General features: G+C 41.7%; 3 protein-coding genes across 9 annotated transcripts in view; 2 read left to right on the forward strand and 1 right to left on the reverse strand.

Annotated features, from left to right (window-relative positions):
* Positions 1–27241, forward strand: part of rabep1 (rabaptin, RAB GTPase binding effector protein 1) — a 332504-nt gene that overhangs the window by 63611 nt on the left and 241652 nt on the right. The gene's annotated exons all lie outside the window — the stretch shown is intronic.
* lrrc32 (leucine rich repeat containing 32) lies at positions 7034–12389 on the forward strand. Of its 2 annotated transcripts, none has more exons than XM_080435535.1 (3): positions 7034–7072; positions 8631–8744; positions 9984–12389. In XM_080435535.1, the coding sequence occupies exons 2-3, from the start codon at positions 8652–8654 to the stop codon at positions 11889–11891; spliced, it is 2001 nt and encodes a 666-aa protein (XP_080291661.1). In that variant the 5' UTR covers positions 7034–7072; positions 8631–8651; the 3' UTR covers positions 11892–12389. The 2 variants fall into 2 exon arrangements, with proteins under 2 accessions (XP_080291661.1, XP_080291660.1); XM_080435534.1 differs by having other exon boundaries at positions 7036–7199.
* Positions 24298–27241, reverse strand: part of emsy (EMSY transcriptional repressor, BRCA2 interacting) — a 32217-nt gene continuing 29273 nt past the window's right edge. For 4 of the 6 annotated variants that reach the window (XM_080435843.1, XM_080435841.1, XM_080435839.1 and 1 more), the window contains one exon: positions 24299–26163. In XM_080435843.1, coding sequence (XP_080291969.1) covers positions 25969–26163 — 195 coding nt within the window. In that variant the 3' untranslated portion in view covers positions 24299–25968. Of the gene's footprint in view, positions 26164–27241 lie in introns of all 6 variants that reach the window. The other 2 variants (XM_080435842.1, XM_080435840.1) reach the window with 1 other exon arrangement.

Raw genomic sequence — 27241 nt, forward strand, 5'->3', positions numbered from 1 at the left:
AGACAGGAAGAGCAATAGCACCGTGTAGAACCAGTGGTTCTCAAACCTTTTCATGTCAACGACGCCCAGAGTGATATGTATTTGGCCGCCGACCCCCATCTGAAAAAGGGGACCAATGACCCCCAGCGTTAGGGTTAGCTCGTGAGCTTGTAGAAGGTTTGCACAAATGTGAAAGATTTTTCAAAAATAGCAGATCTACAAGCTATGAGCTTGTATATCTGCTATTTCTGAATAGCCAAAGTATAGAATATGGTTAAAGTGGTTATAATGATTATGATGCTATAGTAACTAATTTTGCTGGAGACCCCCTGGAACCCCCCCCCCCCAAGGACCCCACTTTGAGAACCAATGGTGTATTCATGTACACATGAACAGATTGTGTGATGTGCATTAATCTCATTGTAGGCCATTCTACAGTTCTACTTGACTGGTTCTGTTCTGCAAGCGACTGGAATAAGCTTACATACAAGCACACATTCTTTAAACTGCTAAATTGTTGATATTGTCAAAGAGAAATTGTGTATGTGTGTATATACTGTATGTATGTGTACACACACACACACACACACACACACACACACACACACACACACACACACACACACTGCGTGTGTGTGTATATTGAGAGATATATTTAATTGGATTTGATTCACAGATTTTTTTTCCTGAAGTTCATAAGTTCATTTAAATCACTGGTAAATGTATTGTGTATGTATTCATGAGAGCTAGCTCATTCTTGGGCATATTAATCTTCTTAAAATCACAATCTCAATCACACGGCATCACTATGTATCAGTAGTCTTGTACCCTTACCACTCTTAACTTACACACTGGGAACATGATGAATAAACAATCTGAAAAGTTATCGGCATTTCACATCAATCAATTTAAATAAACTCTCAGACTGCTAGATGTTTGCAGGGCCTTACTGTAAGAATCATGGCTCTGCCAGAGCACAGTCAACACAGAGGAGGCTAATTCCCTTCAATAAACCTGCGCTGTTTTCTTTAAACCAATTTCACTTCTACATGTCTCTCTAACACTAAACATTTGTCCTTTTTTTCTTGTGTCGTCATCCCCACAGTTGTAATATACTGTAATTTTTTTTGCATAGAGTTATTGAGCGAAATTATTGTCAGTACTATTTACACGTGTTTCACAACTGTGCTGTGTGTGTGTGTGTGTGAGAGAGAGATGTTACTGTTACTTTCCTCCCCAGATGAGTCACTGCACATGAGCTGGTTCAGTCTGGTTCACAGCCCAGTCATTGGTGTGCACAACAACATTGCAGGTACGCCCATACAAAACAGGTGGAAGAGATACTTTTTGTTTGCTTCCCAAGGCCATAGCGCTCTGTGTAGCAACCTTAAGATAAGGATAATTCCTTTTAACAGGACGTTCATGAAAGTCCTTGCGGGCTTGTTTCCAATGAGGGCCTGTGAGCAATTAGGGGTTAAGAGTCTTGCTCAGGGACAAATTTCATTTCATCGACACATATGCTGGCGTGGCCTGGAATCGTACCTGGGGCAACCAGGGCCTCTGGCTCCCTAGGCGGGCTCACTAACCACTCAGCTATGGCCGCCCCTTAACTTCAACTTTCGGACATTCAGTCATTTCCTTGTATTAATTTATGCATGTGTGTGATTATCTGACCTGTTAGTTTAAGGTTCAAGGCTGTTCTTTATTGTTGTACATCTTGTACACAGGTACATAAGAGTAACACAATTTTTGTTTGGCATCCCTCAGATGTAGCAGTATAGGCAATAATAATAATAGTAATAATAATCGTAGTCTTTTTTAAGGTGTTTTAATTTTAAAATGTTGGTCTTTCCTACCCTAATTGATAGTACAGTGGAGAACCAGGGACTGGCTGTCAGGCGTCATCAGATCCTATGTGGTACGCATCTTAACCACTTGGTTATCTGCGCTCCCGATGAGCACGACTGACACTAAAGCCAGCCTGCAGAGATTGTAGCTAGCAAAGAAAAGAGGAATTTGTACATCTAGTACATGACATCTCAGAACATTAGGCAAACTAATTCTAAAACTTATCTAATTGTTTTTGGGTTGTGCAGAATACAATTTTACATTTTTTTTCACAAAAAAAATTGTGGAAGATATACAAAATATATATATTTATGTCTTGTTCTTTTGCATAATCATGGATATCGCTTGAGCCCCATGGCATGCAACCATCAACTGCCATCAACAGTATTAAATCATTACATGATGTGCTCCTCAAGCTTTGAAAAGCATAAAACCGCTTCCTTACCTACCTCATTACCTGAAAGCCGCTGTACAACAATCTAGCTCAACACAGCTGAAGAATGTTATTTTTCAGTACAACAAGCTACGGTATATTCTTTGCACTCACTTGTGCAGGCGTACATACTGTCATTACCCCGTGTTACTGTCAGCAGGTGTTCTGCTCATTTTGTGGCTACAGAGGAGGATGCCGAAAAACACATGACTGTTGAGCAGCTGTGCAGGAAGCCACTTCTAGACCTGACCTACAGTATGCGTGAGGAACCTCTTCAATCCAGACCTAGAAATTGTTGCTGATGGGGGCGACCTGATAGCTACAGTAAGTGGGCGTGGTTAGGATGTGTTCCACATGGGGCTCTGTCTGGAAAGCCTCCTATCTCCAAGGGAGCCGGGACATGCCAAAAGGTTCGAATCGGACCTGGGGCTTCTGATTGGTCTGTGGTGCGGGGCGGGACCAAAAAAACAGTGTGATCGTTGTGATTCGTCATTCGTTTGAACAACATCCAATCAGCAACGACGTTGCCCAACGTAACATATGTAGTTCCAGTGTAGTTCTGCAAAACCTCCCAATGGGAGGCTTTCCAGACTGAGAAGCGAAGAGAGAAAAAAAAGTCAGCCGAACGTAGCGAAGCAGGCTGGATACCAGGCTATCTAACACCAGCAGCGAGTCCCTGGTCCAATTCGTGGCCTGCCGGACCATTTCCCGCATGTCACTCCCCTGCTCTCTGTCCACGTACTCTTCTCACTTCACTGCTAAAAGAAATCTTTAAAAAATAATAATCTTAGTTGATAGCTCTGCTTCTCGTGACTGTGACGCAGCATATTTTCTGCCCACGCTCTGGGAAGTACGCAGCTAAAGCACAGAAATGTTTGTCTCCTCTAAACCTGTGTTTCACACTAGGCTTAGAATGAAGCTATTGTATTCTGTTATCTCAAGCTGTCTTGCCCTCCCCTTGGCTTACAGTATGCCTTCCTCCTATTTAAGATCTCGGGGCATTCGGTCAGCGGAGTTGTTTAGACCTAATCTCCAAAGACGCTGCAGCTCTCTCCAGACCTCTCTTTTTTTCAGCGCTCACTGAACCCTAGACACGCCATGATTCATCAGTTTGGTCTTGCAACCGCCAGCGGCTCTGATGGATCTCCCAGGCCCCTGGACGCTGAAGCGTGGCGTAATGGGCTCCTCTCTGTGATCCTCATCTTAATGTGTTCGAATATGGGTTCCCGCGTGGTGTGACGTTCAGGAGGAGAACCTGGTACGAGCGACTGCAGCTGTTTGTCTTGGCCCTGGCCATTGGCAGACACTACTCAAGCACCATGTGTCAACTCATTCCAGTGACCTCTGCTTTTGACCTCAAGGCCTCCGTGGCCACGTCCATCTGTGTCTGTGGAGGAATGTGCCTGTTCTTCTCAATCAGGGCCTCGGTTGCTGGCCTCTGCTGGCTGACGGACATCGGCAGGCTGGCCTTGACGATTACGCTAAGTGATTGCCTGATGAACTTCATTGAAGGCCTAGCCATCTGCGCCTCCTTCTAGGGGTGTGCCGATATATCGTCCCGCGATATATCGTGATACGTTTTCGTTTTTTTTTTTTTTTACAATTATAATAATCAGGCATGTAAACAGCCCTGAGGTGAAAAGGGTGACAACATGTTGTTTTTTTTCGGGTCAGGTGTCACACTATTGCCCTATTTGGATTCAAAACGGCTATATAAGTTTGCGTCTGAATAATGCAAAAACTGAATTATTTGTTTGCATTTGCTTTTTTTCTCCCCCATATATTTTCATAATAAAAAAGTGCGTATCGTATCGTATCGAAATCGTATCGAAGTTGTGAGCCAAATATCGTATCGTATCGTTTGGTGAAATGAGTGTATCGGCACACTCCTACCTCCTTCATTGTCTCCGTCCATTTTGGAATCTGTACCTCTGTGGCCATCCTGTTGTTGAACATGCGTAACTTTGCTATCACTGGCATGAGCATCAAGAACTTCATGTCAGCCTGCTTCTTCTACTTGGGCGTGGCGAGTGGCATCGTGGGCATCTCCTGCTGTCAGATCTTTGCCCTGACAGGAGGCGTGTTCCTCCACTTAGCATTGGCACGCATGTCCCCAGAGATGAATGAGGTCAGCGAGGAGGGCGAGGAAGCCGAGGATGTCTGGGGCCTCATCCTGACGCATATCATCCAAAATGCCTGCCTGCTGGCAGGCTTTGCTTTCATGCTGTTTCTGACCACCTATTCTGGACAGTTGATGGGCTAGTGGCACAGTGCAGTACCCTGGCCATAGAGCTGATGAGCTCACGTGTTTGTGAAATCAATGATTTGAGTTCCCTGTGTGTTTTATTACAGGTGTAGTTGTCACATAATTGTAACTATAACTGTCCGGCAGAAACCAGCTAACTCCATTTTGACGCTTTTGCATTTTTTTTCTCCAAAAATCAGGGCCATTGAACACCCTTTACGTCTGTGTGTTGGTAAAAAAAATATTGAACCAATATTTTTTTAAAGCATTAAAAAGTGCTTCTGACAAAACCAGCTAACTCCATTGGATCCTCAAACTTTCTGTTAAACCAGCTAACTGCACCGGAGTTAGCTGGTTTTGCTGACTCCAGGCTCCACCCCCTTTTGACCTCCAACCTCATTGTGAGCTTGGAGGTCCATTCAGCTGTTCTTATCAATGATGAACAAAACCGGCTAACTCCACTTTTTTTTTATTCCTGAAAAATGAACATTTTGGAGTTTCTGATGGACAGCAGATATATGTTATTGACTGGAGTCCCCCAGGGGTCTATTAGGCAGCCCCCTCTTTTTTTCCCCTATACACCAACTGTCAAATGCTAATAAATAAGCTATAAATAACAATCATAATATTGCAACACAGAGAGTACATTCCATGTATTAGTTTCCCTTGATTGTATTGAAGGGAGGTGTGCTGGAATAATTTGGGGCCAACATTGGTTAGAGTCCAGAGTTTAAGGGAGGGACAGGGGAAGTAGTAGAGCACACCTTATGCCTCCATCAGCCTGTTTGAGTAAAGGGCAATTGAACCTTTAAAAAAAAAAATGATTATCCGGAGCTACAGTATCAAAATGATCTTGAAGGACAATCAAAGCTATGTTAAAGATCTTCAAGACCTCTTAATAAAACTTTTGAAATAGAAAAAAAATTAACTAAAAATAAATAAATGCTTTTATACAACCAATTATTTTCAAATGAATCACTGTGTTTTAGTATTGTTATTTGAATAGAGTATGAGACAGTGCATGCTGCAATCTGTGCATGGGTGCAGTTACAGCACAAGGGGGCACCATTTCCCTTAACAAGATTAAACATTTAAAGGAAAGACAGGGATAACTACATAATAAGGACAAAAGGGAATCATTGGATTACTGATTTATGCTCTTACTGTATACACACACACACACACACACACACACACACACACACACACACACACACACACACACACACACAGACAGACAGACAGACAGAGGTTCTTTGGGATGGTTGAGATGCTATATAGCTGCCAAACAAACATGTTAAACCCCTGTATGGTTAGTTTGGAGGTTCTCCACTTGTTCTTCAGATTAGTTTTGGCACCTCTAAAGGTTCTAGTAGCACCGTTTGACAAAGGAGCTGTATAGCAGCTTTAAAGTATATAGCACTAAAAGAGGTTCCCCTATGATTACAAGCCAAAGAACCAGTTTGATTTGCTATTTAGCACCATTTGTTTTTAGAGTGGCCAATATGGGCTTTGATGCTGCTGATACTTTCTTGCTTAAGGAAAAAAGCTGATGAATGCAACATCGGCTGGTGTCACTGAGCCTGATAGATAAACACAAACTTCTAGGACTCCTGAGAAATACAGTAGACAATCCCCAGGGAGTGTATCAAGTGTTTTGGGTATCATCTGGACCAGTGAGCTTTGCCTCCAACCAAATGCGATGCCACTGATGAAACGTTTGGGAGAGCCCGCCCATTCTAAACCCAGTACAGCAGCATCCTTCCAGTCAGTCAAGTCGTGTCCATGTATGATACTGACAAATAACACAATACTCTCATGCCCCCTCCTTCACCTACTTTTATACATTGATACAATGTATCAAAGTAGGGATATACATCAATACATGTTTTCTTACACATAAGACCTAACCAACAACAATGATAATAATGATAATAATAATTTACTCCCCACTCCAAAATGCATATATTTTTTGTCACTGTACATTTGCACACAAATCTGCATTTACCCATCCTAACTATTAATCAGCAAACAAGAGAAGGTTAACCCCTAAAAGGATCTAAAAACAAATATCAGTTTGTTTGGACTATATGTGGATATAAGGAAAAAGAAAGAGAGAAAGAAAATAATTCCTATGCACACAGATGATCCAGGATAAAACCCCACTATCCATCTTGTTGAGCAGAATAATCCTTAAAGTTTTCAGAGACAGATGGGAGCAGTTTTTCAGAAGGGAGCAGCAGGGAGAAAACTACATTTCAGCAGGACCCAGACTTCCAAATCCCATATAAGGCATTTCCCTTAGAAGTGTGTGTGTGTGTGTGTGTGTGTGTGTGTGTGTGTGTGTGTGTGTGTGTGTGTGTGTGTGTGTGTGTGTGTGTGTGTGTGTGTGTGTGTGTGTGTGTGTGTGTGTGTGTGTGTGTGTGTGTGTGTGTGTGTGTGTGTGTGTGTGTGGGGGGGGGGGGGGTAGGAATGATGCAGGAAATTCTCACAGGATGTGATAGCTGGGTCCAGGGGCAACAACTGCACAATGTGGAGGGAAGAGTCAGCTGTGAGGAGAGAGAGCTGTGAGTATTTTTGGTCGCTTGTTTGCTTGTGCTCGCGTTTTGAGTGGGTTGCTCTCTGAGATAGCAAGGATGAGAAGTCAACATGGTCAGAAGGCTCTCCAGATAGAAGTAATCAACTGAAAGTGAGGTAAATATACTGTATGGGTCTTCTACTTAAATGGTGCTTTAGGATTTTGCTTGTTTTTTTTTTGGGGGGGGGGGGCTGTTAAGTGGAATGTAGAAACACAAAGTGGGATGTGTGTTGAAGTAATGGTGGTTTCTCAGTCATGAATAGTAGCTGTTAATGATTACTAATCAGATCTCAAACTTTGGGCACTCACTCACAGGAATATAGGAGTCAGGAGAGAACTACAGTATCATGTGTCTCACACATTTTCACCTTCTCCTTATTTTCTTCAACATTTAACATTTAAATGACCACAACTCATTGTGTCTTGACATGGGTGACACTTTTCATTAACACTTTCCTACCATGTGCACAAGAGCTTCATAACAGGAACATGGTACATTCTTTAATACTCATTCAGCCCTCATAAGTTGTCACATGTTATACCTGTTTAAATCGCAGTGGAAAGGGTAGGTAACTTTATAAAGTCAAACTTTGTGGGAGTCTGAAAAGTATGCTTCTGGTTTAGCCCTGTAAGTTGTGCCGTGAAGCTGCTTTTCAGGCATTTTATGATTATTGCGCCACACATTTTCAGGTGTTTCTCATCATCTTCTACCAGCCTTTCCATGCCTATATGTACTGTTCAGAAATGATCATTGCAGTGCCATTCACCCTCTCGAATCTAACCTGACAGCAGCGCAAAAGCAGAATTCTAACCTCTTTGATTTGTTATACAGGTAAATGCACCAATGTATTATAGTCCTTCTCATTATGGTAATGTTTTAGTGATTTCTCCAGCTGTGCCACTGACCTTCCACAGAGCATGACAGCATGCTTACCTGTCACAGTAATTACTGAAGGTCTTGCTTAAGACAGGAGACCAGATGAGCCGTCAGTACAAATTTCACGGGTTTAAAGACACATGGACTTTATCCAGTCGCCTCATTGTGATACTGTATACCGATGAGACCGATATCTATGAAATCCCCCGAACCGAATGACTCTGCTTACCCTTTGTCCTTCAGGGTAAATATTTCAACGTTTCAGGAGGAAGTTGGGGAAACTTTTCCTCCAAAATAGCAGGTGACAGTGGTAGATCATATACCATACACTACAAGATGAATCTCAAAGCTCTACAGCAAGCTTTTACACTGGTTTCATTCACTGAATTGACCGAATTTGCATGGCTTTGACTCACAGCAGAGAGCTTTTGTAAGCTTAGACAATCTTCCTTGCCGCTGCCTGAAGTGTGATACATGTAGTATGATGGAGGGCAATGCCACAGCAAACAATGACCCAAAAAAGTCCCCCTATTATATTTCAGGGCATAAACAGCGTTGTCATAGGTCACCGTGTCACACTCTAGGTAGGACTTACTTCCCTCTTCCTTCCTTTCATATCACCTTCAGCACACTTCCTGCATTCATGAGTTCTACATAATTTTCATTTTAGACTCTTCTGGCCTCCAGCACCATGGCAGCTTTCCAACTGCTGCTCCCGGTTCTTGTCAGCTATGTGACAGCATCCTTACATCGCAATGCACGCCAGCTCTCTCCCTGCCAAATTGTAAGTACAGTTTCAACTTCACTTGCAAAGTGTCTCATGTAATGTGGTGTGTGATGTTCCACAGAGAGGCTTGTATGTACAGAGATACATTGTGTAACTGTAATGGTGAACAGAAATTAGTTAAGACAGTCAATGGAGAAAAAAATTCAAATGTGGTTCATCAATGTCCTGTTGACATTCAATGTCCTATTACTGTAATATTCTAAGTACGATTTCAGTTATATATTTCAAATGACCTGTGGACAGTTCTTTCAACACAGATCTGAATGGGATTTAAAATGGAACCAGTTAAAGGACTTTTTTCTCAGTATAACGTAATAATACATAAAGTGTGTTTATCCCTGGGAGGTGGGGTGCATTTAAGGCACACATAGATCAACCTCTTTAGCCATTTGTCTTTTCTTTTTTATAAAAACAAAAATGATTTTATAATATTATAATCATTTTATCATTTTTCCAGCAGTAGAAAATATAGACAAAAATATGAATGTATCAATATAGGATGACACTAGTAACGAGCATATTATAGTTCAACACTATGAGGAATGCTTGTTTACATTGAGAACCTCATATAAGGCTGTTCATGGCCCAGATACTGTGGAATGCCACTGACTTCAGATACCACAAGTATGCCAAGAACCTAAGTGTACTTGACTAGAGAGAGAGAAAGAGAGAGAGAGAGAGAGAGAGAGAGAGAGAGAGAGAGAGTGAGAGTTTTATGAGCTGTTTTAAGAGAAAGGGTCTATGTCCATATGGCTTCAATTATAAGCAACACTAATAAGTTGTGTGTTTGAAACAGTTATGGAAAAAGTAAAACAACACTGTAAAACACTCGATGAATAGAGCAATGATGTCACAAACATGGTTGTGCTCAATTCATTTTCAATTCAGCATTTTATTTAAAATGTTGATTTATTTGTTTCTTAAAAATATGTATGATATCATGAATTGAATGACTCATTGTTATATAAAATCAATTAATACAATCCAAACTGAACGATTGACCCTAATGTCTGTAACTCTGGCTAAAACACTTTGTTTTATGTGTAGAAGACCCCACAACAAGCCTCACATTATTCCGGCTGGCTGCCAAGAACATACCGTAGATACACTGACTCATAAAATTACTCTCCACATACTGTAGGCTTTAAACATTTGGCCTGTAATATGTCTTAGTCAAGTCATTTGGGAGTGTGCCGAGATAATCAGACCTGTGTGTTTGTCTTTCTTTGCTCACAGGTCCAGATGGATGCGTTTTGCAATGACCTTAACCTCAGAACGGCACCGTCCAATCTTCCTCATAGTATACAAACGCTGGACCTATCGCGTAACATGCTGCAAAACCTAACTGAAGAAACCCTAGCCTTCCATACCGGCATCCGTCATCTGAATCTTCATTCTAACAAGATCCAGTTCATCCAGCCTGGTTTGTTCAAAGACATGGTGAATCTAAAAGTGCTGGATTTGTCCAGGAATCACCTCGCTGTTTTTGCTCTATCAAAAACCAACATTGGGCCCCTCACAGCTGTGGAGACGCTCGATCTTTCAAACAACGGGCTGTATACAGGGATGACAGACTATTTGATAAGCCAGTCTCCCTCGTTGGTGAATCTTTCTCTGAATGGAAATAGCATCACCAAAGTAGCCAAGGGAAGCTTTTGTGGATCCCTGGCCTTGAGGAACGTCAACCTCCATAACAATGTCATATTGGAAATCGAGGACGGTGCGTTCGACGCGTTGGCATATCTGACTGAACTTGATCTGTCAAAGAACTCTATCACTTGCATCACCGATTTTAATCTCGCTCAGTTAAAGGTGCTTAATCTCAGTAAGAACAGCATGGAGGTCTTTCAAACGGAAGACTCCGATGTGACCTATGAGCTCCTCTACCTTGATCTTAGTCAAAACAAAATGCCTTATTTCCCTCTCATTCCAAGACTGAATAAAGTTGTGTACCTGAATGTGTCACGGAACCAGCTGCAGAGTGTCGACCGAACGGGAGCGGCAGAGGAATTGGAGAACTTCGGGGACACGTTTGTAGCTCACAATCCGTCTGACGTGAGCACAATGTACCAGGACTTCTCCCAACTTAAGTACCTTGACATGAGCTACAACCAAATCAGCAGCATACCACTGTCTTTTTTCTGCAGCATGCTATCCCTCGAGGTCTTGAATGTAAGCAATAACTGCCTTGGGTCACTTTATGTACACCACGAGAGCCCTCTGCACACACTGAAAATCCTAGATCTCAGCCACAATGCTCTACAGAACCTGTCCTTTGCCGAAAACACTCTCAGATCCCTTGAAGAGCTCTATTTACAAGGAAACGCCCTCCACACCATGGACCCGCTAACATTCCAGAGACTCCCCAGCATAAAGTCCCTGCATCTACAGCAGAATGAACTGAACATCTGCATCCCACCTCTGGAGGACCACAATGACCCGCATCCGTCTGGTTGTTTATCATTTTCCTCCATTACCACATTGCATGCCCTATATATCTCTGGAAACAACCTGAAGGTTATTCCCGAATACGCATTTCAGAGCACACCTCTGAGGTTACTGGATCTGTCCTTAAACCCAGGCCTGGAGATCCATCAACACTCCCTCTCTGGCCTCGAGAATTCCCTGGCTCACCTCCTCCTGCGGGAGAACAATATCTCCAGACTAAACATAGACCTGTCCTCCCTGAGCAGTCTGAAATTTGTCGACCTGTCCACCAACAGGCTGACCACTCTTCCCACGTGGAACAAGGAGTCTTCGATCGAGTCGCTGAACCTCCAGAACAATAACCTCGTCACCCTGGAGTACGACACGGTCCTCGTCCTGGAGCGGTCGCCGCTCAAGACCCTCTACATGGGCTCCAACCCGCTCAGCTGCTGCAGCAACCTCCGCTTCCTCCACATGGTCCAGCGCTCGGCCGTTGTCGTTCCGGACATCGACACGGTGACGTGCATCCACCTGGAGGACTCGGAGCCCGTGAACATAGAGCTGGTGACGCAGGAAATGTGCCACACGCTGGACAGTAGAAGTGTGAGTGTTATCATCATTGTGGTGGTAGCGCTAGTGCTGATTGTTGTTCTGGTGCTGCTGTCTAAGGTGTGTCACCCGAGGAGACCAAAGCGCAACACTACCTTCAACGCCTAGCGACTGTCCTCGAAATGACTGCGGAAATGAGCAGAGGCCAGAGAGGGCCCTGGATGTTATTTATGGTCTTTGGCAAGTTTCAGCTGCCCAATAGGAGAATGTATTGTGTATTTGCTGCATCGAAACACACTTGAACAACAAACACACACATGCACGCGTGCACACACACACACACACACAAAACACTAATAGACGGTGAATCTAAATTATTCATGAAGCATGAATGATGCTATATTAATGTTTTGATTCACCTCAGATCAGATAAGTTGGGAGTCATTTTGTGACTCAGTGACACAGTGTCCAAGGGAATCATTATAATCTATTTTTGCACATAAGCAAGGTGTCTTTTTTTTACAAACATAATTTGCACTTTAATATTTTGTGTGTACTGTACATTCCTTTTGATGGCGGTTTAGTATGTATCGTGTTTTGTTACTGTTCAGGTATGGAGGACAGTAGATACACAGTAGACTATGTAAATAAAATACTACTACTGTACATAGTCCTCAGGAGAGTTGTGTTGTCTGTATGTATACTTGTATGTACATACAAGGATGCAGGGGCTAGATTACCCTTCAAATTTACCACTTGAAGATTCACTTATTCATCAGTTCCATAATGTGCGTTGTGTCACTATCACAAATCTTCACAAATCTACATGACCATTATTCAGAGAGATGTAGGCCTAGTTACAGTGTGGTACCTGAACATACAGTTGGACTATTCATGTTTAAAGCTAGCTGGCTATTATTATGGTCAGTTGGTCCAGCTTTTAATACGAGGATGAGGAAGGCAAGATTAAAGGAGTAGTTCACCCAAAAAAGTACTTATTTTCTATCAATTACACACCACATGAAACATTGAATTCATGGCGATTTTTTTGTTTTTGTCGCATTCCTAAGCCAAAAATGTGATGACCGGTGGAAAGATGCTAATGTATCCGGTAGGAGACTCAAAGGAGACTCTTTGAGTCTCCTACTGGAGAGACCGCCGCTCATCAAATTATTGGCTTAGGAATGCGACAAAAATAAAAGAAATCTCCATGAAATCAATGCTTCATAGGGTGTGTAATTGATAGAAAATAAGTAATTTTTTGGGTGAACTACTCCTTTAATCTTGCCTTCCTCATCCTCGTATTAAAAGCTGGACCAACTGACCAACTACTCCTTTAATGTCCTTTAACAGGCACTCAAATATTCATCAGAATAGCAGATTATCTCTATGTACAAATGAGGGCCTCTTTTCCCTCTGTGACTAAAGTCCTCCATTTCCCCATCTCTTCTAGACAATAACAAAACACTCCGGAGGGAGCAATTTACTCGGGAGGGTGGTGCAGGAAGTTGTCGATTGGAGTCATGTTTTACGTCAAAGGGGGAAAATGCCCCCAAATGCCCCCTGTCAAGGAAGGGAATGGGAGGAGCACGGTCAATCAGCAAAAACTTTCTCCTGTTAGTAATAGGTTTTCATTATGCGCTCAAGAGGAAACACTTTATTTTCTGCTCAAGTGGAAAGGCTTTTGTTTAGATTTTCTCAAGTGGTGTTGTATGACACATGTAAACGGCTCTCAGACACGTTTTGAAATAGACCTACAGTTACAGTAAATGAAGTGTCATTTTTTAGTAGTATTAATTACCTGCTTTTTAAGCATAACATTTCTTCTAACTAATGTTAATGTTTAAGTAAGCTGATTTTGAACTCCAGTTCCCCTTGGTGTGATGATGTCTGTTTGCATAGTTGTTAATACAAATAAATAATACATACACATAATACATGAATATAAGCATTTCCAAAATACCTACACATTTGATCCCCATTTTTTCCAACATTTCAAAGCTGAATCAAGACAAATCAGAATTTTATCAGCCCATTTGGTTCCATTTAAATTGTAAGATTTAAATTAAGTCAGGATTTTACTGTGTACAAGACATACAAGACATTGACTAGAAATGATCGGCCGATTATGAATTCTTTCCTGGCTCACTGAATGTAATGTAAGTAACAGATAAATATGTAGTTTAGGGTTTCTCAACTTCATGATCCAAACATGGGCCAGAAGTCATTCTCACAGGATCACACAGACTAAGAACATCAAACTATTTTGATCATTCAACACATACAAATCTTGCATTCGTGACTGATGAACAGAACCACGTTAGAGTGGGATTTGTTGTGGAGTTACAGGCAATCCAAACTATAGGGATAGAGAGAAAACAAAAATCTAGTCCACATCCTCCCTCCCTTCCTTTCTGTCTGCAACTAATTACTAAATCTGATAATGCAAGCAAGTGATGCAAGAGACGGTATGTTTGCCGTAATCACCTCTATGTGCAGAAACTCTACTATCTGTCAGCACCGCTATTAAGCCTCCTGGTGACAGTGAAAAACAAAAAACTCTCTCTTAAAGCTGCAATCCAGAACTTATTTTAATGAATAAATTATTAGTATCTGTATGGTTATCTTGGATTTCCCATCGATGATGTCACTGGTAGGCAGGTTTCTAAACTGTCCACAGCCCTCCTCTGAGACAAAATGGTGCCATATTATAATGAGCATTAGTGAGGACCAATTATATGAAGATAGGTTGAAAATGGGTGAAGTGGTCCTTTAACACATTGATTGCCAGAGTTATTTCAGATTTTTTGCAGTTTATTGCCAGAGATTTTTCATTGAAAAAAAAAAAGTACTCAGGAGCTGAGATACAAAATTTTAAAGTTTTAAGTTAACAAGGAAGTGGATAGGAGTCTAGATCTTCGACTAATCATATCTCCTTGGTCTTTGGGTCAAATTAAAAAAAAAAAAAAAAAGAAAAAAAAGTAGGGGGTGGAAACACTTTAAGCTCCATTTCAAAAATAGCGGATATATGCGTTGCGACGTTGTGAGCTTGTAAATCCGCTATTTTCGTTATACAAAAAAAAAAAGAAAGAAAGAAAATGTTCGCCTATAATGACCCATATAATGGCTAAAATAGGGATGCCAGGTTGAAAGTGGTAATGAATTTATGGCAGATGTATGGTTGCAGAAAAGTGTCAATGACGTGTGTCATGTCAGAGTTGGATAGATGGAAGATGTGCGTGAACACAAGGGGTTGGCAATTGCCGTTGCCCAAATGACACTCCTGCAGTCACATTAAATAGTGGCAAGACTTTCCAGTCTTTTCCAAACTTTCCATATTTTTTTCCTGCTTTCAGGAATGGCACGTAAAGTTTTTTTCTTTCTTTCTTTTGTGCCCCCTTTTTTTGGGGCGGTGTGTGTATGTGTGTATGTGTGTGTGTGCGTGTGTGTGTGTGGGGGGGGGGGGGTACTCCTGTCCTACCCCCAACCTATCCATCGACAATACCAGACTGGATAACATGGACCACTTCACATATCTAATGCAGTGGTTCTCAAAATGTTTCATGTCAAGGACCCCCAAATATGTAGGATACTAGACCGGTCCCCGTTGAGGACAGATCTACTTGGGACGTTTAAAGGGATAGTTTACCCCAAAAAAATACTATTTTTTCTATCGATTAGTCACCCCATGGAGACTTGAATTCATGGATATTTTTTTGTTTTTGTCGCATTCCTAAGCCAATAATTTGATGACCAGCGGACCGGTAGGCAGCGGTTCCGGTAGGAGACACAAAAGGGACTCTTTGTGTCTCCTACCGGAACCGCTGCTGGTCATCAAATTATTGGCTTAGGAATGAGACAAAAACAAAAAAATATCCATGAATTCAAGTCTCCATGGGGTGACTAATCGATAGAAAAAAAGTCATTTTGGGGGTGAACTATCCCTTTAAGTATTACGTTGTCACCATAATCTTCCATGACTCTGAAACACAAGAGTTAAGGCAATGCCTTGTAAACCGAAGGTTTGTGGTTCAAGACCACTGTGGGACACGAAAAAGGGTTATGTATTTAATCGTCAACTCAATCTCCCATGTCTCTGTGGAACAAGTAATAGGTCAGGGGGTTATAAACCAAAGGTTCTCTAGGTTTAAAAAAATAAATAAAAGAAAAACTGGTTTTACTCAAATACCAAAAAAAAGAAGAAGAATGGGAAAGTACATCAATGATCAAATTCCCTGATAAGAATGACAAATAACAGCTTTTAAATCAGATTAATGATATAAAAAAAACTATTTGCTTAAAGCTGTATTATGTATGCTTTTTTATAGTGAATAAAATGTTATTTTGTCCAGTCTGTGTGGTACAGTATAGATGACCAAACCCAACCAGTTTGAATCAACCAAAACTACACACGTTTTTGTTTAATCATGTACTTGATTATATTTATATATTTGCTGTTGTCACTTTAGATCAATTGCCTTCCAAAGTTTGCAGGCCCTGGGTAGGCATTAGGCAACCAAGCAGCTTGGCGGAGATCTGTGCTCAGAGGAGTGCACTTTTCTAGTTTGTTTTTCTTTTTTGGTTAAATATTGTTATAAGCCCCTGTGTCTCAAATGAGATCCTCTCTTTTTGTCTATTTTGTCTTCGCTTAGCTTTTAGTGCGCATGAACTAAAACCTAATTATAAACTAATACTTCTCTGTTAGCTGATGCAACATGGGGATAATACAGTAGACATATCTTTATGAAACATAAGACCTTGTTCAGTGGAGAGGTGAAGAGAAATTGTAACTGCTCTTGCTCAAGTAAGTAGCTAGTATACGTCTCACTCTGTCCTGTTGGATTTGAGGGCTGGTTTGAATTGATTCCAGCTGTCTGCTAATTGTACAAAACCCCATGTGGGCTCGTCTTGTAAAAGAAAAGAAAAAGATTGTCATGGATATGGGATAGAACTGTAGGCACTGAGGAAGGACTAACTAGGACTGAAATCTTTGCAGGAGGGCCCGTCTCCATATGTTCATTTTTCAGGAAATGAAAAAAAGGGGAGTTAGGAGGTTTTGTTCATCATTGATAAGAACAGCTGAATGGACCTCCAAGCTCACAATGAGGTTGGAGGTCAAAAGGGGGTGTAGCTGGTTTAGCAGAAAGTTTGAGGATCCAATGGAGTTAGCCGTTTTTTTTGTCAGAAGCGCTTTTTAATGCTTTTCATAGGTTCAATATTTTTTTTACCAACACACAGACGTAAAGGGTGTTCAATGGCCCTGATTTATGGAAAAAAATACAAAAGCGTCAAAATGGAGTTAGCTGGTTTCTGCCGGACAGCAACGATATCATAATTACACTATTCTTTCTTTGCATTATAATTTCGTACTCTGTTGTTGCCCGACTACCTTGCACTTTGTAAATCACTCTGGTAATATAAGAGCATCTGCTAAAAGGAAAACATCTCAAGTATCAATATTTGTGGTGATACTATTTGCTAAAATAATAAGCACACTAATTCCAGTCAGAAATCCATTTACAGTTCGCTTGAGCCTGTAGGCCTAGTAGTGCATGTCAATATAAATGTCGGTATGTGACGAGTATATTGGTCACAGGAAATACCTTAGGAAGTGCTAGCGGACCACACTGGGGGATCACTACGGGGAAGGTTGATTTATTTTTCCTTTCATGGCATTACCTCCCAAAAATAAACTAGACAATAGTGGACCTTCTCTCCCCTGTGGAGGGGTGGAAGGACTCCAGCTCTAAAGAGTCTTCCATTACAGTTTGAGCTTTTGAAGTACAAATTTTACATAAACATGAACAAACTAAATGAATACATAATCTGAAGAAACAACTTCATTAAAATATTTTTGTTAGGTAATATACCGCCCAGTCTAGACACATCATTTCATTTGAAACTTTTCCTTGTGTATGAGATGGACAGAGATAAGATCGGATCAGAGCACGGGAAATATTTGCGGTTGCTAATTGGAACCAGACCTCACTTTCTTCTGAATTGTGTGAGCACATGTTGAGTCATCATTCTTTAATTTAACCTTTATTTACAGAGGATCGCTGAGATCAAGGAGCTCTTTTACAACAGACGAGGGGCCTAGTCAAGGTAACAGTAGGACTGTTACCAACAGAACACTTACATTTTATTTCTTTTTTTAAATTCAAGTTTTTTTTTCTTTTCTGTTTTATTGAGACAGAAAACAGCAAAGAGAGGTTACACTGCACAGGGGAGGTGCTGGAAGAAAAAATAAAAGATTCAAGTAATTCTATCCCACACCCCTGGGTCAATTTCTACACTCCCAGAGGGATTTTGCTGTGTAGGTGTACGGGATGGAATTAACTGGCTCCTCTTTTACACCGAGTTAAATTTCTGTGCAAAAGGAGTTACAGTGTCAAGAGAGCCTACTAGACTCTGCTGTCTCGGGAGTCTGGAAGCACTCAGAACATTTCATAACACTCAGGAAAAAAAAGCACACAGTAAAATACTTGGTGTTAATTTTACCCATTAGTAACTGTGAGTGTACAAAAAATGTATTACATTTGTACACTCAGAGTTAAATTAACACTGAGGATTTGACTGCGTGAAAGAGAGAGAAGAGAGAGAGAAAGGAGCAGAACATTGACAAACAATAAGTTATTCTGCCATAGTTCCGACAGACAGCTGCTTTCAGACTCCATAGTAACCAGTTTGTCACAGCAGGCTAAGTCCATGCAGTGGACAGAGATCATGAAAGTAGGGCTGGGAAGTATGTCAATATTATATCGATATCATGATATGAGACTAGATAACTAGGAAAAAAAATCCAAAACGGTGGCTTTTCAGGATTCAAATTCAAAAGTCGAAATAATAGCCGATCTACAAGCTCAAAACGCGTCGCATGGCGACACGTTTGTGACACTGTAGTACGATGGAGTAGGGCATTAATCTACGAAAGAAAACAACATTATGGAGATAAGATGTTTCTGCCTGACAGCAACGATAGGACATCTTCATATGTGTTTCTGCTTCAAATCTGCTGCCAAGCCAATCACACAAAGCTATGGGAGAATTAACCGGAACAGGAACCCGATATGCCACCTTATGGAAACCCGGGACTACATTAAAGGTATCATGACATTCATTTTCACTTTTTTTATTTTCAATGTTTTATTTGGGGTTTTATGACCTCAATTACACCCAAAAAACCTGAACTTAGAACATTCAGTGGATTTTCTGTGGTCTGGGGTTTTCTGAATAATTAGGCTGAAAAGTAATCTGAGCTTGGCCCTTCGACAGTGAGGTCACAGTCGATTAATCCCGCCCACTCTCCTCCTCGCCCCTCCCCTCCCCTATCCTTTCCTTTGGGGGGGGGCGGAGCAGAGGCGATGATTGACAGGCAAAATCCCTCACCAGCGACACCCGCAGGCAAAGATTTCTTTTTTCATTGCAGTTGAAAAGGCTTTAGAAATGTGAGAGAAAAACACCTGCCATGGATCACTGGAATGGAATTTTCACTTAAAACTTTTTGTACACTTTTGAAGGACCAGGACAAAGACTTTGAATGTGGTGTAAAAGTGAATGTCATTAAACCTTTAACAGAGCCTATTTAGTCATTTCCAGTTCCCCCATGTATAGACTCTGTCACAGCCAACCCCCTAATGTTGCTTTTGGGTGTAGACAAACACATGTCTCCTCCAGTACACATATGGATTCATCAGATCTTCTGGCTGACAGTGAGGACTTTCACCGGGAGGATTGTGTTGTGTGGAGGAACATGCTATCCCTCCCAGAGACCTCCCCACACCTCCCCAACTGGCTTCCCAGCCACAAAGACACGGGTTGAGGGATGATCCCTCAACCCATTCTCATTCAAATCTGCCATAACGTTTACTTCATAAATTGATTATAATAGGCCTACCAGACAATGTTACTACGTTGGAATGATGTATTCTGTTTCTAAGGATCATTGATATTCTCCACGAGATAAGATTTTGATGGAACCAGTCACATTTTCCAACCCAGCCTCAAATTATACAAGCCAGAGAGCTCTCATCATTCAACACTTAGCAAGTTATTTAGGGTGCATCAGATCATACAAGGACTGACCATGACATCATTAAGTGTGCATTTGTTGGGAGTGGTGGTGTACGGGACACTGACACTGAAAGAGAGAGAGAAGCAGAGAGAGAGGGATGGAAAAAAGGACAATAAGGAAGGAAAAAATAAAGTTTGGCATGTGTGTGCATGTGCGCGCGTGTGTGGGTGTATGTGGACAATGCAAAGGGCAGTCTGGTTAGAAGCAGTGTTTATCTTGACAGTGTTACACCCAGACCACCAGCACTGCCCATAAAACACACACCGCTGAACAACAAACCAAATCAAAACTGGGTATTCAGAACGTCATGTTCCTGGAGACGCCTCAAAGCGAGTCAAACAAGTACTCCCCTTCTTTTCACATAAACAACAGATGTAGTACGTACCATTCCATTGTCCTGAGCATTTATCCTGTTTGTGTTTTTGTCGACCATGTCTTGTCTTCCATGTTTGGACATGGATTTAAAGCAGCTGTTGAGTGTGGTACCGAATCTCAAGATATTAAATTATTGTTTCTTTATTATTCTTGATTCCGCGCGGAATTAAACATTTCACTGGATTTATATAACTCAGAGCAGGAAATGAGCGTCATTAGTCAACCTCTGACCTCTCTCATGTTCCTCGGAGATAAAGCAGGGCATGAGTGGACGCGCCGGGGATTACTTTCCGTGAATAATAGGATGGTGTCTACTCTTATCCTGCCAACATTTCTGAGTGAGAGCCAATGCTTGAGTCTGGAGACTGCGGAGCAAGGCACAATCACTCAAACATGCGCGCACACACGGGCCAATAAACATACATATAGATTATCACAGCAACCTCCTAAGCCGGTTTCTTGACTTGAAACAGATGAGCGACTGGACTGAGTCATCAGCTCCAGATTTACCTAACAAATCCATTTTAAGGCTGAAAGGTTTGTTTTTTTATACGTTAGCAGTGCCGAGGTGGGGACAGTGGTAGCCTTTTGGTCAGAGAAGTGACCTAATGGTCACTGTTGGTTCAACATCCCAGAACAGGGCGAGAAAATCTGAGAGGAGAAAGTCTGCTACATGGTCACTGCTGTTTGTTTTGTTTGTTATTGTTTGAGACAGTACAGTACAGTGACACTACTGCTTTGGACAGTACCGTCTCTGTCACGTGGTCACTGTTTTTCTATCATGTATTTGTCCTTATATGTCTGGTTTGAATGTTCTTTTAAATATCCCTCCCTCATGAACTACCCCTCGGGGATAAACAACATTTTTTTGAATAGAATAGAATTGAATAACCAGTATACAGTCTTGCCCATCTCCCTGATCACTGATGATGTGCCCCTGAGCAAGGCACTTAACCGTAATGCTGGGTTCTAACAATGGCCTATGTGGATAAAAACAAACTCAGAATACATGTGTCATAGACGGACCACTCCCAGAGAGTAAACTGCAATGAGAACTTTTCCATCGAACAAGGATGAAATGCAGTGAACTCTATTCAGAGTGTGGGTTTCTAAGATATCTATAGACTGATACCATCTCCACATAGAGTAGCTCTTTCTTCTGAGTTCGTGCTATGGTCCTTTTCCTCTATTTCTTCCTTGAATTTAGCTGTCCCCTTTTGTTATTTCAGAGAACTGGGGTTATATTCACAACCTACAGTATCCTTCCTTTTCGGCAGCATAATTTATGCCCCAGTCAAAGCTACCCCGCATCGTTATAGGAGAGCTTAACCACACAGGAGGGAAAGGGTTACACCCCTTCTAACATAGCAGACAGAACAGCATGTACCACGGAGCACACACACACATCCTTCTACTCCGCTGAACTCATCTTAAACAATGCCCATGAGGTGGCCATACGTCTTGAGGAGAGAGTATGAGCTACAATGGCCCAGCCCCTTCTGCAGAATAGGCTCTAGTGACCTCTGCTGTGGTACAAGCAATGCCTTAACAGCTTGAGCAATGAACAGCATGGGTCAGGAGCATGCAGGTTTTCTCGACAGACGTGAGGAAGAGACAAGTTGTCCAATTCAAGAGCTACTGCTTCGTGAGAAAGACTGGGTGTTCCACTTTGAATTTGTCATGCCTACGTGTGTGTGTGTGTGTGTGTGTGCGTGAATAATATGTGAAAGTTCCTGTACGTATGCTGAAATCAGCATTACTATCACTCTGACTGATGCATTACAGATGATGCGAGTCATCGTGAAGTTGACTATGCTACTGATTCAGAGCTACGAGGGGTCGTAATAATCAGCAATTAATTAAATTCTGACCGAACAACTTCCTGCCATTTAAACCTAGGTCTGAGACCAGGTCTGGTATTAGTCACCCAATAGATGTTGGCTCAGTCAGTTCATGCATGTACCACGCTGGCATAGTGTTATACGAGTTCAAATCCTGCTCTCAGTGTGAGTTGCATATCATCTACACACCATGTAATAAAGCAGCAATGTGTAAAGAAAAAGGGGGGAAATGAGAATAATCTAGCTGGTCACTGAGCCAATGAATGAAGTAAATAGAGGTCATTGCTTATAATAGCCCTCCTCCAAATGCTGGTATCTGGATTTGGTATCTGCACTATAAATAAGCTTGGAATTTCCCATATCCTGTTTTCTCCTTGCCTTTCTACTGATGTGTCTCCATACTGCCATGTTTTTCTCTAAACTTCATTGTGGAACAGTTTAACAATGTACCTCCAGGTTAAAGAGGTATCTAACAGGGAGGGAGAGGAAATTATTTTCCTTCAGTATTTTCAATTACAGTATTGGATTTATAGTAAAAATAGATACATCGGCGAGATCAATATATTGTTTTGTATAATTGTCCTCATCACTGCTGCCTAACATATGGGACTATGGTAGGTTTACTTTAGGGTTTTTCACGGCCAGGTGAGTCAGCAGTATAAGGAAAGCTGTATAGCACGCTTGGAACTGCGGCGCATTCATCTTGGCAGGGGTGCAGGGAGGAGGGTGGAGTGGTGGGGGGGGTAAAGTTAGCATGCTCCTAAACAGAGCCACATGTCGCTGGGTCAGCTCCAACCAATGCTGGGCCGCAGGATGGACCTCAGCCCCTCAGGAGCCCCGCGGATCACTTTCAAAGTTAGGGAAGGAACAGACCAAATGCCAGTGGTGGATAAAGTACTCAAATGTTTTACTTAAAGTAAAAGTATCAATACTGCAATGTAGAAGTACTCTGTTACAAGCAAAAGTCCGGAATTCAAAATTGACAAAATTGACAAAATTGACTTGAAAGTACAAAAGTATTGGTATCAAAATGTACTTAAAGTACCAAAAGTAAGAGTACTTGAAAATAGCAGATCTACAAGCTCACAACGCGCCGCGATGCGACGCGTTGTGAGCTTGTAGATCGGCTATTTTCAAATAGCCTAGGAATAAAATAGGGCTAAAGTTAATGTATGTTTTATAATGTCATAATAATGTCATACAATATTTGATGTAGTGGAGTTGTAGAAGTAAAAGTACCTCAAAATTTTACTTAAGTACAGTACTTGAGTAAATGTACTTAGTTACTTTACACCACTGCCAAATGCAGAATGAGGCTGGACCGTGCGGCCAGCTCACTCAAACCCAAAGAATCCACAGTCCCACCCAAACAAGCCCACAGGCCGTCGACTTCCCCACAAGAGAAATTATGAGACAATAATGACTTCTTTGTAGTAAGTGGGAGAGTGGAGAGTGGGGGAGATGTTCTCACCTGATGAATTTGCGGGTTATAATCATTAGACTTGAACCTTGGTGCGTTGACATTGCTCATGAAACAAACAGGCCTTGCCAGATCTGGCTGGTAACTGTGGTGAAGAGATTTGAGACATTTTAGTCACCGACTGAATCTCAAGTCCAGACTCTCTCTTCAATTATCCCAAAAGGTCAAAGTTGAGAATTTCAAGAAGTCCATTCGTTCTGTTTATATACGTAAGAAAAGGAATTTGACCCACGTGTGCACTTCTCGTTTCTCTATAAATGTACCTCTTGTGAAACTTATGTCCCAACCGGTCGTCACTGACTGACTCTGCCATGATGAATTATTTGTGTTTCGACTCCAGCATTAGTAGATTCATAACCCTTCAGTGTTGCATAAACCACCCCAGTAAGTTGACCCATATGGTCGTCATAAACTAAAGAGCCTCAAAGTGTGTCTGGCCAACAGTAAAATGTCCTGTCAAGAGAGAATGAGAGACGAGGGTAGGCACAGTCAACATAAATGATGAATTCAAACTTGATTTTCGGAATAAATGAATATAATAGTGCCTGTACTGCTGGGATACTGGGATCCCAAGACCACAAGGCAAGTGTAAACAACAAATCAGTTGGTGCACATGACCATGGGTTCTGTTGGTTAGCACCGTCACAATACGGTTGGCAGAGCTGGCACTGCTTCAGATTAACTGGTTTGACTGTGCAAGAGATTACGGTTAACAAAAGACATACTAATTCATCTTCTTCTTAAGTTACAAGAAATCCAGTCTGTGGTGTGTAGAGTGTCAGTCCGTGTACCGGTCTCTGTTGTGTGACCCCTGTAATTAAGTGTTCCAGTAAATCCTGTATTTTGAATTCTGTACAATTCTCTAAGTCTTGCTTGTTTGTGTTATGTATGCAGCAATTGTGGAAAATATTGTCTTCCTTGTGGAGAAATAAACTCTACAACAGCTCGTGCTCAGAGTAAACATTTCCTAACTTGTGCTCACAAGTTGAATTAGCTAGTAAACAAACATGTCAAAGACATCTTGATGTATCCGACTAGCTGGTTTATTAAGCAGAGTAAATTATTTTTAACCGTTTTACTTTACTAGTCCTCTAGTTGGAAAACGTATAAAAGAAATGCATAGCTTGAATGCACTATGCAAAAGCAAACACTCAACGTTTGGATTTTCATTAACATTATCTTTTACAAAAGTGGTACATCACTGGATACATTTTCTTTACAGCACATCAGTTAAAATGGACGATAAACACACGCGTCGGGCCTTGTTCCTTCTTCCTGGGCCCACTGGTGGTTTCAGCTCTACATTCTGGTAAGAAATTAATTTAGTTCCATCTTTTTTTTCACATTTTTAGAAAACTATTCTACACATTCACAAATGTGTTTGTCTTTTTTAATGCGTTTGTCTCTTCGGTTTTACCAAGAGGACACGTCCATCTGTACTGGAATAGTTACTTTGTACAAAAACAATAACTGGGGGGGAATCTAAATGGCGTTCCCATGTAAGGGCATTTCATTACAGGCTTAAATTGTTAAAAATTGCAGATCAACAAGCTCACAAAGTGTCACGTTGTGAGCTTGTAGATTGGCTATTTTTGTCAAGCAACACCATCGTAGTATAAAAAAGGGCTTAAGGGTTAAGAGACTCAAAATAAATGCTGATGAAAACGCTGCAACAATGCCTTCTGTGAAGTCACCATCACTGAAATAAAAGGAGTATAATTCAAGGTGCGTGGAGATTCAAGAGCAAAACTGTACTGGGCTGCTTTGTCGACATGCTTTTGTCTTGTGAGCAATGTCTCTGTCATCTCCCCTCATACAGTACGTGTCTCTGAATGATTCTTCCTCAGATGATCATGATGAAGCGGAAAGGGAGCAATCCTCCTCGCTCACATACAGTACAGTATGTCACATCCAGGCCAACGCCCTTCAATGGTAATCATAAAAAAATAATATAACACTGACATCAGATTTTTGAGTCTTCATTATTGTACAAAAACAAAACAAAAATGTCTTCCTATGTTGAATATCTATAGCATTTCACTGCAAAACAAGAGTTAAAAGATTATTGAATCCAAACGCAAAGCAATATCAGGATCAGGTGATCATGGTGACGTTTTAGACCGCCATTCCTCTTATATAATCCACTGTTTCTCAACACCAGGTCCGGGGATTAAGAGGGGTCCAAATGGACCCGTAAGGGTCTGTAACTCTGACAGTGTACAAATGGAACCAAAACGGACCCTTACCATTTGTGCAGTATCAGAGTTAAATAAACATCTCTGGGGGGGGCCCAGAGATAAATCCATTGTATCAAAAGGGGGGGGTCCATGGCCTAATGCATACCAAACCGGAGGTCCTTGAAATTAAAAAGTTTCAAAACCACTGCCGTACTCGACCTTTGGGGGTTTCGTCATGTATAGAGTACCGTGGATGTCTGGCAGTGGTACTGTCAGTCTGGGGGGGGGGGGGGGGGGGCTAGCGTTGGTCAGAGCTGTCCTCTGCGGGGCTGGTGGCCGGGGCCTCGTCGTTGCTGCTGTCCACTTCCTGCTCCATGGGGCTGTCTTCCTCCAGCTGCTGGCTGGTGTAGTTGGTGATCTCCAGGAAGCCGCTGGGTTCCACCACCACGTTGGATTGGCTGGAGTCTGGCAAGATGGAGTACTGAGGAATCACCTGCAGGATAATAACAAAAAAAGAGAAAGGAGAAAAAAAAAAAGCAGGAAGGATGAGGGAATTTAAGTGTAAGATGATATAGGATAAAATATACTGCTGTCACAGCGGCGAGAAACTGGATATGGCTACGGTGACAACTGAAGGGAGAGGGACAAAAGACAACGGGTAAGGTGAAGCCTCAATGCCATGTGAAATGGAATAGTCATGATCTCAGGGGTAAATGTTGGCATACATACTGCTACTGTTGGTGTGCAATGTGTGGCTTCAGAAACGGCGAAAACTGGGATTTACAGTGAATTCACCTTAAACTTGGCCATCAGAACAGCACACGACAAAATCTGTCGTCATTTGTACATCATCATACAGATATTTAATATACTGGACAGCAAATAGTTCATTACACTGTGTTCACAACTGACCACTCTATCACAAAGAGATACACTGCAAGTCCCTTCATTTCAATGGAGTGTCCGTTCAACAGAGCAGAAATGCAACTCCCCCTTGTGGACAATTGTTCAATGACGGAAAGACCGATACATTGTGAAAATCCAACTTTTGCATTGGCCCCAGTGTGGTACCATTGTATCGGCTAAATCGTAAATATGATTCTTTCCCAAATTCATGATCCACTTGGCTTTTTATTTCTAATTAAATGTGTTGCTCTGAGAAATATGCTCCCACCGTCTGTAATTGACATTAACCCATTAACACATTGAATGCCAATCGCGTAGATCTACGCGAACCTATTTAAAGCCGCAGCGTGCCAGTCGCGTAGATCTACGCGAACCGCCGATTCCCATGTTAATCGCCCAAGGTGCACTTTCCGAATTTTTTTGATCCATTTCCGTTTCCGGTTTTCGGTCGGAAACGGAATTATTCGGGTTCCGGTTTTTTCGATCGTATCCGCTTCCTGTCTGGGATCCTGTTTAAAACTCGATTTTCTCGGTTTGTTGTTTTTCTCCTCGCTGATCACTGTTTAGCGTGTATCGGCTGTAGCTTCAAGATGGCGGCTCGCATTTGGAAACTGTTTTCGCTGGACGTTTCTCACGGATCCGCTGTGTGTTTAGAACCAAATGAA

This window comes from Gymnoscopelus braueri (genome assembly GCF_963280865.1).
Source record: "Gymnoscopelus braueri genome assembly, chromosome: 8".
In the NCBI taxonomy this organism is placed as follows: Eukaryota; Metazoa; Chordata; class Actinopteri; order Myctophiformes; family Myctophidae; genus Gymnoscopelus; species Gymnoscopelus braueri.

Excerpts from the sequence above, each read along its gene's own strand:
- lrrc32 (XM_080435535.1), top strand. The coding sequence starts at position 8,652 with ATGGCAGCTTTCCAACTGCTGCTCCCGGTTCTTGTCAGCTATGTGACA. Across the intron at positions 8,745-9,983 it reads AGCTCTCTCCCTGCCAAATT|GTCCAGATGGATGCGTTTTG; the intron begins GTAAGTACAGTT and ends CTTTGCTCACAG.